Raw genomic sequence first — 13075 nt, forward strand, 5'->3', positions numbered from 1 at the left:
TGATGCATTTGCTCCACTTCATGGTAAACACAAAGGTTCACACAATACTTCTTTGTACTAGTAATCCGGGCAGGTAGGGAAGAGCGGCAGGACCTTATCACCACAGGAGAGGAGGGATAGGGCAGCCATGGGGTGGCTGCTGCTTCCTAGAGGCTGCTTAACTTCCTTGTTCAGCCTCCACAGAAAACGTTGTTCCTTGTGACGTTTTGCTGTTGACATTCAGGGGCACTGGGAAGACCTGGAAAATCTTCATTGCCCCATGTCACCCCACTACTCCCACTTCAGATTCTCTTCCCTGCTTACAACTCCTCCAAAGTTTGGATGATAAAGGAGGGAGGAGGAAATCCACCTCTCCTGTATCTCACCCCGCTTCTAACCCTTGTTCAGCTCCCCTGTAAAAGCAGTTTGGTGCCCCCAGCTGTTCACTGAGATGGGGTGTGAGGGGAGTGAGTGAGACACGGGGGGGTGAAAAAAAATAAATTACGGCAGTCATCATCCCAACCGTGAAGTCATGCATGCCCCGCCTTCAGCTAACGGCCTCGGCCGCAGAGCTGCTGCTGTGGTGGGAGGGGAGGAGGGACCGGAGGGTGATCGTCGAGTAAAGTTCCTTCTTCCACTTCCTCCCTCCCTGCAACCTGTCGCTCACTGCAGCACAAGGGCTCATAGACAAATTTGCCCGTCTGTCCCTGCTGTTTGCCTTGGCCTGACTTTCCTTTGCCCCGGGTGCTCTCCTCTGCCACGGGTCCAGAGACATGCAAGCCATCAAGTGTGTCGTGGTGGGAGATGGGTAGGTACCCGGCTGGTTTGCTGTGGATGCGGGGAGGGAATGGCGGTGACAAGGGACAAGAAAGAAGGCAGCTGCTTGGTGAAACTTCCCCAGCTTTGCTTCTGACCTCCTGCAAATTGTGTTCCCTCTCTCGCTCGCTCTTCCCTCCCCAGGGCAAGGGACCTTCCTCTCAGGAGGGTGTGGAAGAGGACATTTTGAAGGGCATCTGCATAAGGGGCATCGAAAATGGAGCAGGTCTGTCCCACGCACAGGAGGTGGTGGTGTAGCTGCCAGATTCAACCTGTAGGTAGGAGTCAGATTTAAAACCTGTGAGGTTCAAGTGCTCTTCTGCAGGTGAATGGCTCCTTGAAAGCCATCTGCTCATTGGGGCTGACTGAGAGAGGGCATAGCACTGTGGTCCTGATGAGATGTCCTCCGGTATCTCTGTGTTCAGCTTTTCTTGGCACATTGTACTGGGGTGTGGGGGAGACTGTTTGGCAGGGGTTTCTGTGGGCACAAGGAGGAGGAGCTCTTTCCACTGAGATAGGCACGAGTATATGCCATTTTGGGAGTGGGAGGTAACGCAACCTTGCTTTCACAGCATGATGGCGTCACTGCCCACGTCCCGTGATCCCTGGAAATGGCCCGATCTAAGCCATCAATAAGTGAAGCAGTCAGTACTGCTGGGGGCGGGAGGGATGGGGCGGATGGGGACTCTTCTTGCTCTGTAGGGGGATGAGTAGATGCAAGGATAGGAGGGGAGGAGAGTCCACATTTGGCATGGAGTAGGTTAATTCATTTCCCAGCTAGGAGCTGGCCAGACTGTTATCTGGGGCAGCTATCAGGTAGCAGACGAAGAGACATTTGCAGCAGCCCTGCTCCCCACAGTCGCTTCCTCCTTCAAAACTTGCCTGGGGAAGAAGAAGTCTGCAAACATAATAGTACATGTTAGAAGTATTCTCAGGGGCTGGGGCCAGGGGATGGGGAGAATGGACAAGGAAGGACAGAGCCCCAGATAAACACCATCACCTCTAAGAAAAGTCCCCTGAAGGCTGCAAGCTAGAGCTGGGTGAACAACTCCACTGGGAATTTATCTCTTGCCCTCTTAACCCCTTGGTTTCCCCCTCACACATTGCACTAACTCTGTAGCCATCCCCCAAGGCAGCAATCCCCTCATATCATGGCTAACCCCACAAAATGTCCTGCTTTCAACCCTTCTGACCACAACTCCTCTTAAACGTCTTCTGTCCCATCATTTTCCTTCTCTGTACACTGCACCTCCCCTCTCACCATCTTGCAACACAGCAATCCAGTCATCCCCCCCTCACTCTGAGCTCTTTGTTCATCACCCTTCACCTTCCTCCCAGCCATACCAGCCACTTCACCCTTCCTTGGCTCAACCTTATGAAACACAGGACCTTCCGCTGCCACTCAGCTAAGCCACTCACATTGCCCTGTAGCTGTTCTGGCCCCATAGCCCCCTCCATCACGCATCACTGACCCCTTAACGCTCCCCGAGTTCGGTCCCGGGAACCTACAGGTGCTACTAACCTCACCTCTTCTCTCAATAGCTTTGTTGTAAGCTTCACCCTTTCACTGATGCTTTGTGCTCCTCTCTGTTCAACCACACTTATACAGAACTGTCCCTCCTTTCACGACTGACCCACCCCCAGTCCTGTAGATCTCCTGAGCCATTACCTGCAAAGCTTCAGGAAGTCTCCATGGCCCTCCCTCAATATCTCTAAGACACGCAAGAAGCAAGGGAGCTGGGGAAAAAGAAGGGACTGAGAGAGGAGGATCTAAGGAAGGGAGATTGCAGAAGGAAGAAACAATTGTCAGAGCATGCTGAAGAGCTCAGTTTCCTCCTCAGCTGCCCCACAGTGCAGTGACCAAGGCAGGTGCCTCGTGACCAGGGAGAAGATGCCAGCTGTTCTTGTCAAGGGCACACAAAAAGACAGGTCTGAAGCTCTGCAACAGGGGACTTCGCAGGTACAGCTGAGATGGTTGGAGCATCTCCAGCAGCGGGACTCCAGCCTTTTCCCCAGCACTCTCCTCCCCTTGACAGCCTTACTGCCCCCATTCCCACCTCCCTCACACCAGTGCTCTCACCCAGTCTGGACTGTGCTGCTACCCTGGCTTATTTACACTCCAACCTGCTGCAGCATGGGTGTGGGGGAGGCTGAGGAGAGAGGAAGCACCATCGTCTAGCTCAGAAACACCAGCAGCCTCCGTCAGCCACAGGGAGAGGCACCTTGCTGGCTGCTTACAGCTCTCTCTGCGGGTGATGCTGCAGCTTACTGCAGGCAGGCAGGACTGGAAAGTGTTGTGGCTAAGTCAAGAGGAGGTGCTACCAGTCCCTGGCCACAGCGCTGGCAGGAGTGCCTGTGTTTGGGGGCTGTAGCTGGCTGGGCAGCCTTGTCATGGCACTCCCACACCGAATCGATGCACCTACCCTGGCTGTGAGCGTACGGCACTGTGCACACACTGGAAAATGGGCCCTCGCCTCCATCTCAGAGTGGATATGTCTTGGCTGAGTGATCTCTGTACCAGACCGTAAAAACAACTCTTCGTGCTCAAAGACAACAAACATTTCTGGGTGACATCCTGTCTTTCTTCCTGCTGGTTGTCTAACCTATGTTTATGCACTGTCTGGTCCTGCGAATGTGTTTCTGCTTTCAGGGGTCTCCTGACAGGGCTGGCTTAGAGGTGTGGAAGGATTGTCCTATCCCCATCTCGCCTGCATTACCACGACTTACTGTTCTTTTTTTCTTTCTCTTCCAGAGCTGTGGGGAAAACCTGTCTCCTTATCAGCTACACCACCAATGCCTTCCCAGGAGAATACATCCCCACTGTGTGAGTAATAGATAAACAGGTCCTGGGATGGGGTGGGGACATGGAAAGCTGAATGCAAAGGGGTGCAGAAACCCCTTGTTGTGCATTCTGAAGGCAGGGTCGCAATCTCCATGCCAGCAGAGGGAGGGCTGTCAAACTACCAAAGGTGCCTCTACACTTTGGATCTGCCACCTTTCACCAGAAGCACAAGTGGCCTTATAAAACCCTGGCGTAATGGGATATTTGGGAGACACAAACCAACGCAAGGGTCTCTCTGCCTGCTATGTTTACAAGTAGTAGATGGGGTCCTGCTAGGCAAAACAACCAGGCAGCAGGCTGCAAAAATTGAGCCAGACCCAAGAGAAGGCAGTTGGGACTGGACACGTGTACCCACTTCCTTCCTTGTCCAAGGCACCCACTGTCACTGGAGCAGGCACTGGTAACCCTGACGGTAGGAGTGCAGGATTCAGCTCTTTGCCAGAGTAGAAGCCCTATGCAATCCAGCGGATCTGTGGGTAAGGCTGGGACACGTGTAGACTGTTGGAATAGGGAGCAGGGTTAGGGTTGTCTTCGGCTGAGTGGTCAGATGCATTTGTTTCCCTGCAGCGTGTGGGGTACATTTGGGGATGGGCACCACATATACTCATACCACACCACTGGGGTGTGGAGTGTGACCTCCCTGAGGTGGGAAAAGGAGCTAGGTATAATGTGTCAGACTGACAGCTCAGGTTCAGATTCCTTGGGAAGGATAGGTGCAGGAAAACCTTCAAGACTCACTTTTTTCTTCAGAGCAATTTGCAATAGACATTTTGAAAAATGGTTGTGGTAACAAAATTCCATCTCTTCTCAGAAGCTGGTTGGTGGAAGGGCACCATCCCTTCCCAGCGTGTAGCCGTGAAGTGGCCATGCATTCTGTATGTCACACATCATTTCTCCTCCCGTATGAGGCTTGCGTCTGGAGATGTGAAAGGGAGGCCATTTCGTGCTCCTGGGCAGCAGAGCTTATCTTACAACTGTGGCATGTGCTGTGAGCACGTTCACAAGGTCTTTGCATCGGCTCCTTCCTATCACTGTTTCCCCTCGCCTTAACCTGAAAAAAAAAATCTACCAAAAGGAACAGGAAAGAAAACTTTCTAAGAACCCAGGGAAGGAACACCTCTGTTGATTTAATCGCCTTTTTTTTCCAATAAGTCTTTGCTTCCAAGCATGCAATCCTGTCAGCTGTTCTTAAATATTTCGTGCTGGGTTTTCAAAGCGTAAGGGGACACACCTTGGCATAGCAGTTCCAGCAGGGGTGTTGAGGAGTTCAGGGCTCTGGGGGAGCTACAGAGACATGGGTTCTTCTTCACTTTTAAGAAGAAAGGTGGGTTTTAGAGCACAAAAGAAAGACAAGGGTGGCTAGAGCAGACACTGTTGTGGGAAGGATACTGGGGAAGCTGCGGGGTTTATGGATTTGCGTGCATGGTGGCAAAGGTGGAGCTGCAGCCAGGTACCTGTCCAGGACAGCTGGGTGATAGGGAGGAGGTTGATGCTGAGTGGGAAGTCCATAAGCCAGAAGTTTACAGGAAAACAGCATCAGCTGAGAAGAGGAATCCCCGCACTTTGCTCTGTGGTACACCTAGTGAAACTCACCTACACTCCTGGAAGGGCTCCCTCTTCTCCTGTTTGAGCCTATGTCTCTGCGTTTCAGGTTTGATAACTATTCCGCCAACGTGATGGTTGACAGCAAGCCTGTAAACCTGGGGCTTTGGGATACTGCTGGACAAGAAGACTATGACAGGCTGAGGCCGCTCTCTTACCCGCAGACGGTGGGTCACACTCCATGCCCCTCATCCCTTGTTCCTGCCTGAGATATGCCTCTGTCTCCCACTGCAGAAATCAACATTTGCCCTAACACAGTGGTAGGACTGTTCCCATCTGTCTCTGCTCTTTCCTGGGAATACCTCTGTTGATATAGAAGTGCCTTGAAACCCTAAAGGTAAAAGATATCTAAGGGTATTTTGGAGCCTTTAGATGAAATTTATTACTGGGATAACTTAGCAAGAAAATGGAGATCTTCAAAGATACTTATGAGTCCAGCTGACGCTGATTTTAGCATGGGACAGATGCTTTACACAACCCTGCTAAAAAACCCTCCTCTTGTGAAGCTAATATTGCTCAGGGAATTTAGAAGCTGAGGCAGGAGCTTTTCATATTTTTATGAACCCCACTATTCTGGCTTCTGCCTTTCAAAAGAGATGTGATGTGTGGACACATGTATTTGATCTGCTGATGCCTCAACTAAGCCCAAGCCTCTAACAGAACAAATGGATGCCTCTCCTCAGATACTGGTGATCACGTTTTTCACCATGCTGACAGAGTGATTTCAGGGTTTCAAGGTCACCTTCCCTGGAGGATGTTGTTCCAAGCAGTCTCTTGGCAAGCTCAGAAAGACCCTGCTGCCTCAGCCGCTGGTCTGAAGGTTGCCACTGTAACTGAAAGGGCTAGGAATTGAAGGCACTATTTGTTTCAGCCAGGTTCAGCCACCTAAAAGTCGGACTCCTGGTGTAAGCTGCTTGCCTAGGCTCCTTCTGCACTCTGTGTAAGTAGGTGCATTTCTCAGCGAGATGATTGCACCCACCTGGGACACATCCCAGGGAAAGGTGGGGGAACTGCTCTCCAACGTACTTGGATGTGCTCCAAGGTACTTGCCTCTGGCAGTTGTAGAAGTATGGAAATGGATATGTTGGGCCTGACATCCTTGTTTAGCTAGACAAAGTTGGATGAAAGAAATATAACCCTGAAGGTTTTGTTTTGTTTTGCTTTGTTTTGTTTTGTTTTGTTTTGTTTTGTTTTGTTTTTAATGGAAATCTAAATTCTGCCATGCCCGGGGAAGTGCTAATGTGGGTAACCGAGACTCATTTGCATCCTGCGTGTGCACTTTTTTGGGTTGAGCCAAGCTTTGTCTCAACAGCAGGCAAAATTATTCTGGCCTGAAAGCTCTCTGGTGTTCTGTGAGAGATGAGCAGGACACTGTCAGGCCATTTCCCATGAGGACGAATGTGCCTACCGCAAAAACCCCATCCTCGTAGTTAAACATTTGGCTCTTCTGATAATGGTGGCTATGGTTACCACAAGTCAGGGGAGCAAATATCCTTCTCCCTAGAGGCAATTAGCAGCAGCCAGGGCTGTGTTATGTTGTGAGAGACAGCTTTCCCTAGCATGACCCTCTTTATTGCAGAGGGAGGATGCTGCCCACCCAGCTCTTCATCCCCTTCCCTGCCTCTTGTCACGCAATCCCCTGCTCTCATCCTAACACTGCACCATGGTTGTGTGCCTACAGGACGTCTTCCTGATCTGCTTCTCCCTTGTCAGCCCGGCATCTTATGAAAACGTCCGTGCTAAGGTGAGACAGAGTATCCTGGTCCACCAGGGGTTGAGGAGGGTGAGATTGGTGGTAGCCTTTCAAAGAGAATGACTGGGTGGAGAATGCTAACGGGACATCTAGATTCTTTTTTGTGTCAGCCAGAAGGAACTAAAATATCAGCCTCCTTCAGATGTCTTTTCTGGGTCATCTCAAAGGCAGCAGCCAACCCTGTTAAAGGGTTAATATTCATCTTGCTGGGCTATTCAGCTGTGAGACCACAGGCTTGTGTTCTGATGTCACTTTTCAGCCAAGACTGTCCCAGCACAGACTCACAGGACCAGTCCGTAGGGTATGAGAAGCAGCTACCCACAGCCTTTGCATGGGAAGTGAGGGAAGAAGGGAGAGATAAATGGAGAGGAGAACAACGTAGTATTTCCTTCCTACCACTTTCAGGTTTCTCCCTGGTTTTCAGGGAGCCATGGAGGGGGGAAGAGCAGCTTGTGCTTTTGCTTAACCGAATTTGAGCTTCACGTCAGGGATTTCTCTTGTGGACCCAGCAACAGGGGCTTGCCTAGGCCAGGCTTTAGTGCCCAATACTGAATGGAAGGGCTGTGAGGAAGGACAGGGTGTTAACTATCTTCCTGACATTTGTTCAGGGGTGTCTTGCCCCATGAGGGGTTTGATCCCATGGGCACCCCATTGTATATATTTCATTATTTTTCTTACTGATATTATTATATTTTCTTTTTGTTATTAGTATTTAATTAAAGTAGTTCTAGTTTCTTTTCAACCCATGTCTATCTCTCTTATTCTCTCTCCATTCTCTTCTGGGAAGGGAGGGAGAGGTTAAAGAGAGCCTCTGTCATTCGTTTAATGGCCAGCCCAGCCTAAACCTTGACAGATGCCTCCTTGTTTACCTGGTGCATGCCCATACGTGTGACAACTTCTCACAACTTTGCCATTTTGCTCCCTTGCTAGTGGTTCCCCGAGGTGCGGCACCACTGCCCTAGCACTCCTATCATCCTTGTGGGCACAAAGCTGGATCTTCGTGATGACAAGGATACCATTGAGAAGTTGAAGGAGAAGAAGCTATCCCCCATTACCTACCCTCAGGGCCTTGCTCTGGCCAAGGAAATTGGTATGTGCTTGGGACAACATCTTGGACCTACTGAAAGGAGAGTGGAAGAAGATAAGGCCTTCCCTTCAACCTAATGAGGCTTCCTTGGAGGTATCTCCAAGGGACACAGGGAGACACATCAAGGGTCATGGGACAGAATGCATTTCAGGAGGCTCAGGAAGGAGTTTTGCTCCTTGAGGAATTTTCAGCCCCTCAACCCTCTGTTTTCTGCCTCTCTCTGGCCACTATCCTACACATGCACACACAAAATTATATGCACTTGCACATTCCCCTCCCCTTTCACTCTGCGATTTCTATCTGGGCCAATATTTTTCTGTGAAAGCCGCAGCTGCTCTGTGGGCAGAGGCCTCTCCTCCACATCCGGAAAGAGGCAGAAGACTGAGTTTTTTAACATCTCTCAGGAAGAGTTGCAACTGCAGCTTCCTGTCCCTGCCTCCAGCTACCGGGGCTTAGACATGCAACCCCAGGCAGGCATGTCTCAACCCCATCATTCACCCCAGGGGCATCAACTCCCTCCTGTATTTCGGGACAAGCGCAAATGCCTGTTCCAGGTACCCTCTCTTCTCAGATGCAGCATGCAGAGGCAGCAGAGAGGGTGGGAAACACAGCTTGAGGGAGAAGTTTTCAACCAGGAGTTCAGAGGAGAGGGTGTCCGACCAGGATAACACAGCCGGCCTCACATGATGGCTCTGCTCTGGCTACAAGGGCAGACCCTGGTCTTGTACAGCTGGCAAGTTTTGCCCTGAATCAAGACTGCCTGAGTGAGTGAATGGTGCTTGATCACCTGAGCTGTGTCGATTCAATTCAGGCAAGATCCAGGTGCCTTGCTCTTCAGCACAAGGTCTCTGAGAATTTGGGGGTACAGAATCCCGAAAGGGAGGTGCCATGTGCCACCAGAGGTGCTCGACACTCGAAGCCTGAGGAGACTTGAGACTTCGTCTCAAGACAAGACTCAGGGAGTGTTTAGGTGGTGTGTATGTGCCTCAGAACACTGTAAAATGGGCACCGAAGGAGGAGGGTGTTGTGACTGTGAGGTGTTGGGAGCCAGAAACGTACTGGTGATACATGCACATGCAGCTCTTCCTGCTTGATGTGATCTGTGGCATTCCTCTTGCATGCTTCTCTTCTGAGGACCCTTCGCAGCAGCCTCCTGGGTACCCCCACTGCCTACCCCAGTTCCCTTCCTCCCCATTACAGCACCTGCTTTCCTCCCGACAGACTCCGTGAAATACCTCGAATGCTCGGCTTTGACGCAGCGCGGCCTCAAGACGGTGTTTGACGAGGCCATCCGAGCGGTCCTCTGTCCGCAGCCCACCCGGACAAAGAAACGAGTATGCAGCCTCCTCTAAGCGAGTAAGTCTGAAAGGACCCCTGGGAAGTGACACCAGTGGCCCGTTCCTGCTCCTGAAAGGTCAGGGCCGATGGGCTCCTATGACCTGCTGTGGCTGGTGGGATGGGTCACCCTCAGAGACAGGGAGCAAGACAACAGTTCTGCTGGTGTGACGGAGCACACGGACCCCTGAACTACTTCCCACTCCTTGCTGCCTGCCAATGGGCAGGTTTGCCCCCATCTCCTGGTGCAGGTTGGCCCAAGATTTTCCACCTCTGCCCTCACAAAGAAGAACTGTCTGTCACATTCTGCCACAGAGGGAACTGTGTCCAAGCTGCCCTGGGGATGACCTGCTGTGAGAGCTGTGAAGTTGCAGCCTCTGCCTATAGAGAAAAAAAAAAAAACAAAACCACCAAAAACCAGCAAAACCCCAAAGCTGTTCCTTATTCATGGCAATTGCCCAATGGCCCTTCCTCTTACCAAGCCCTTCTCATCGAAAGGGGGATTTTGTGCTGCTGTTCATTGGCAGGCAGCAGCTTCTCCCCTAAGACTCCTTTACTCCTCATATTGTCCCCACCTGCCCTTCCCCTTCAACTCAAGGCAGCAGAGGGAGGAGGGGGGCTTCAGGACAAGAGCCAAAACCGGCCAGAGCCTGAGGAGAGAGAAGAGTGAGAGCTTTCTAACTAGGACCCTGCCCCTTCGCTCTCCCACCAACCACCAGCACAGAGGGAGGGAGAGCAGGAAAACGTCCAAGCTGGTTTCACAAGGTCTGTCACATTTTTGGCTACAGATCCCAGCCCCATCCTGATGCCAGGCTCTGCCCAGCACGCAGGAGAGTGACGGCTCCAGCATCCTGGAGCTCAGTACCTCGTGGCGGTCACCGTGCTTTTTACTTCTGGCTGGCTTCAAAGACTGTTGTGGGTCTGTAGCACTGGTTCGTCCGTTTGCACAACTTCCCCACACTCACCCCACCCTGGCTGACCCTTCTCTTCCTCACCAGCCTCCGAGGTCACAACGTAGTGAGTAAGACCCAATAAACAGACCATACGTTCTCGCCATGTCCGTGATGTGTTGCGCCTCGGGGGAGGACACAGAGTCCTGAAGTGGTGATCAGTGGGACAGCTGGGGTGGAGGTACCTGCCAGCTGTGCCCCTCCTTTGGCAGTGATAACCCGGGCTGCACCACACTGCGCTTGGTACCGGGGAGCCCCAGCTGCTATAGGATGAAGAGACGAGCCCTGATTCATGCACCGAGTTGCTGAGTTCTCAGCTGAGCCCCCCCTGCATTCCTCAGCAAAGTGCAAATATCGTGTGCCAGCCAAAGGCAGGGAGGTGAGTCCACCTCCGCTTTTTTGCCCTTCCTCTTCCTCCATGTGTTCGAAGGAAAAGTTGTCTTCCTTCTCAGACACACAGAGGGTGAGATGCAGGCTTTGGGAGGGGACACCTGGGACCAGACTCCTCTCTGTGGGAACTGCCGGGGACACCCTTTCGCCAAAACATTTCTGCATTAACGCAGCTAAGCTCACGTCACGCGCAGTCATATCGGTACTGGCACTCACTCATGCTGCCAGGCACCGGCAGAGCGAGAACAGGAAGGGGGAGGGCGGGGGGGGGGAGAAAAAAAAAAGAAAAGAGCCAGGAATGAGTCACCAGTCCAGACAAATTGCCTCCAAGTCACTAAAATTAAGCTGAGGAGAGTGGTCCCGACGGTACTATGGATCTGGTAAGCTGTGAGCACCTGCCTTCCTGATGCATTGCAGGGACTTGAGAGTAAGAGGTGTTACAGGGTGGCTGCTGCTGCCACTGCTTGTGGGAGGGAGGAGGGCTCAGGGTGCCATGATTGGCACTGCAAAATCCTGCAGTCCTAGGAGGGCACGGAGCAACGGTGGAGTTGAGCCAGCTCACCACTCCCCCGACGCGGCACCACTTCTGAGTTTCAAAGGCACCGAGGAGGTGCATGGGGGAGTGTCAGCAACAACCCGCCACAGTGAAGGCCCTGAGGTACCCTGCTGCCAGGGAAATTTCTGCAAATTCAATTCATGGCCGGATCTGAGTAAGGCAGTTAATTCAGTGATGTGAAACATTATCGACTGATAATGTCCAGAGCAACCCTGGAGGACATCCTGTGGCAGCGAGTTCCACAAATGTCTGCGCTGCTGCCGGATGAATTGCAAAAGCCCCAGCCAAAGATAGCGTAAATTGTATTAACATTGATTCCAGAAGAGCAGAAATGAAGTCTCTGGTGTGGGCATATACCTGTGGAAGGCCAAGGGACACAAAGCCTTTGAGGCTGGGATCTAGCCTCCCTTTAGCATCCTAAACATTACTCAAAACAATGAATTCTCAGTAGGTTATTACTTCCCCTCCAGTTTTCAAGCCTTGGCTTTTGCCTTCTCGGTCTGCCCTGTCCCCTATCACATACAGCAATGCAGAGAAGAGAGGCTCACCATGTGCATGAAGCAAAATTCCTGTATCTGCCCACCTGTGGAGGTGCACACGGCAAGCTCTCCTTCCAACGCAATTCAACGCCGTTGGAGCTGAGGCAGAGAATAAGGCAGGACTCGGAGCATTGAGGAAGCGAGCTGGAGACCTGCAAGTTGTGACCCTGTGACTGTGCTTGGGCTAACAAGACCTGCAAGGTGTAGCCGGCCTGGGTAGAGCTCTGCTGTTGCATAGCTATGTGTCTTCTAAGACATAAGCTCAGGGGTTCCCTGCATGGTGCTGCAGGTAACTGTCCTGCCATGACAAAGGTAGCCACTGGGTGCTGCCCATGCCATTCCTTCCCCAGCGAGGCCTCATCTCTCCTGTGTGTCTCCAGACAGCATTGTCGCCCAAGGTCTGGGCTAAGGCATCCTGACAGCTTTGAAGCCCTGTGCTGCCTTCACCTGTTCACCATTGAGCAGCAGTGGCTGGACATAAAATTGCTCAAGCAGGTTTGGAAGGCCAGGTTTTAGACCCTGGCTGTGTTCTGCTCACAGAGATACTCCCTACTTCTGCTAAGGCTGGAATTTGCCCTAGGAGCTCAAATGCTCATAAGAGCAGTGCCAAATGTCAAGAGCTGAGTGACTGCACAGCACAAAGAGTCACTGATGTTGGCTGAAGGGCAGGGGATGGGGACTACAGTGAAGCACTTTGTGCTGGAAATGGGATGGGGAAATCTTAATTTCCTTTCTGAGAGAACTGCTCACGCAAAAGAACTTAATTACTTGTCCTCCCCCATTTCTTCTGGGTCCACTTCTTGCAGCAGGGATGAAATTTGGTAGAAGAGCTTGGGGCTGTTGAACCGGAGCTTTTTTGCAAAGAATGTGCAAAAGACATGAGGTTGTGGATGAAGCCAGGGGAGGGACAGAGTTGAGACAGACAGACCCCCTATTTGCCCATCTGCCCTCAGCTCCATCTGTCTGGATGGTGCTTGTAGGGCAGAACAGAAGGGAGAAGGGTTTGGGTGCTCCGCATCCACCCCGGTTTCTGAGCATCTTGCCAGCCAGAAGGTTTTGCCACATCCCCGCATGTCTGAGCAGCACCGGTCCTGCCCGCAAGGCGGGACCTCCTCGTTTCAAGGTCGTCCTCGAAACAAGCAGCCCCTCTCCTGTGTGTCCACGGGCATTCACGGGGCGCTTTGGACTGACACAGCTCCCTTCACCTAGGGGGGTCGAGCCAAGCA

The 13075-nt window shown here is 51.9% G+C and overlaps 1 protein-coding gene across 2 annotated transcripts; it reads left to right on the forward strand.

The window, feature by feature from the left end:
* The first annotated feature begins 576 nt into the window (after positions 1–576).
* Positions 577–10466, forward strand: RAC2 (Rac family small GTPase 2). 2 transcript variants are annotated; one of them, XM_074572724.1, is made up of 7 exons: positions 577–787; positions 3548–3619; positions 5289–5406; positions 6921–6983; positions 7923–8082; positions 9301–9435; positions 10203–10466. In XM_074572724.1, exons 1-6 carry the CDS (start codon positions 753–755, stop codon positions 9429–9431), a joined length of 579 nt encoding a protein of 192 aa, XP_074428825.1. In that variant the 5' UTR covers positions 577–752; the 3' UTR covers positions 9432–9435; positions 10203–10466. The 2 variants fall into 2 exon arrangements, with proteins under 2 accessions (XP_074428825.1, XP_074428826.1); XM_074572725.1 differs by having other exon boundaries at positions 613–787; positions 9301–9439.
* Positions 10467–13075: the final 2609 nt, after the last annotated feature.

Source organism: Larus michahellis, chromosome 1, assembly GCF_964199755.1.
Source record: "Larus michahellis chromosome 1, bLarMic1.1, whole genome shotgun sequence".
Lineage (NCBI taxonomy): Eukaryota > Metazoa > Chordata > Aves > Charadriiformes > Laridae > Larus > Larus michahellis.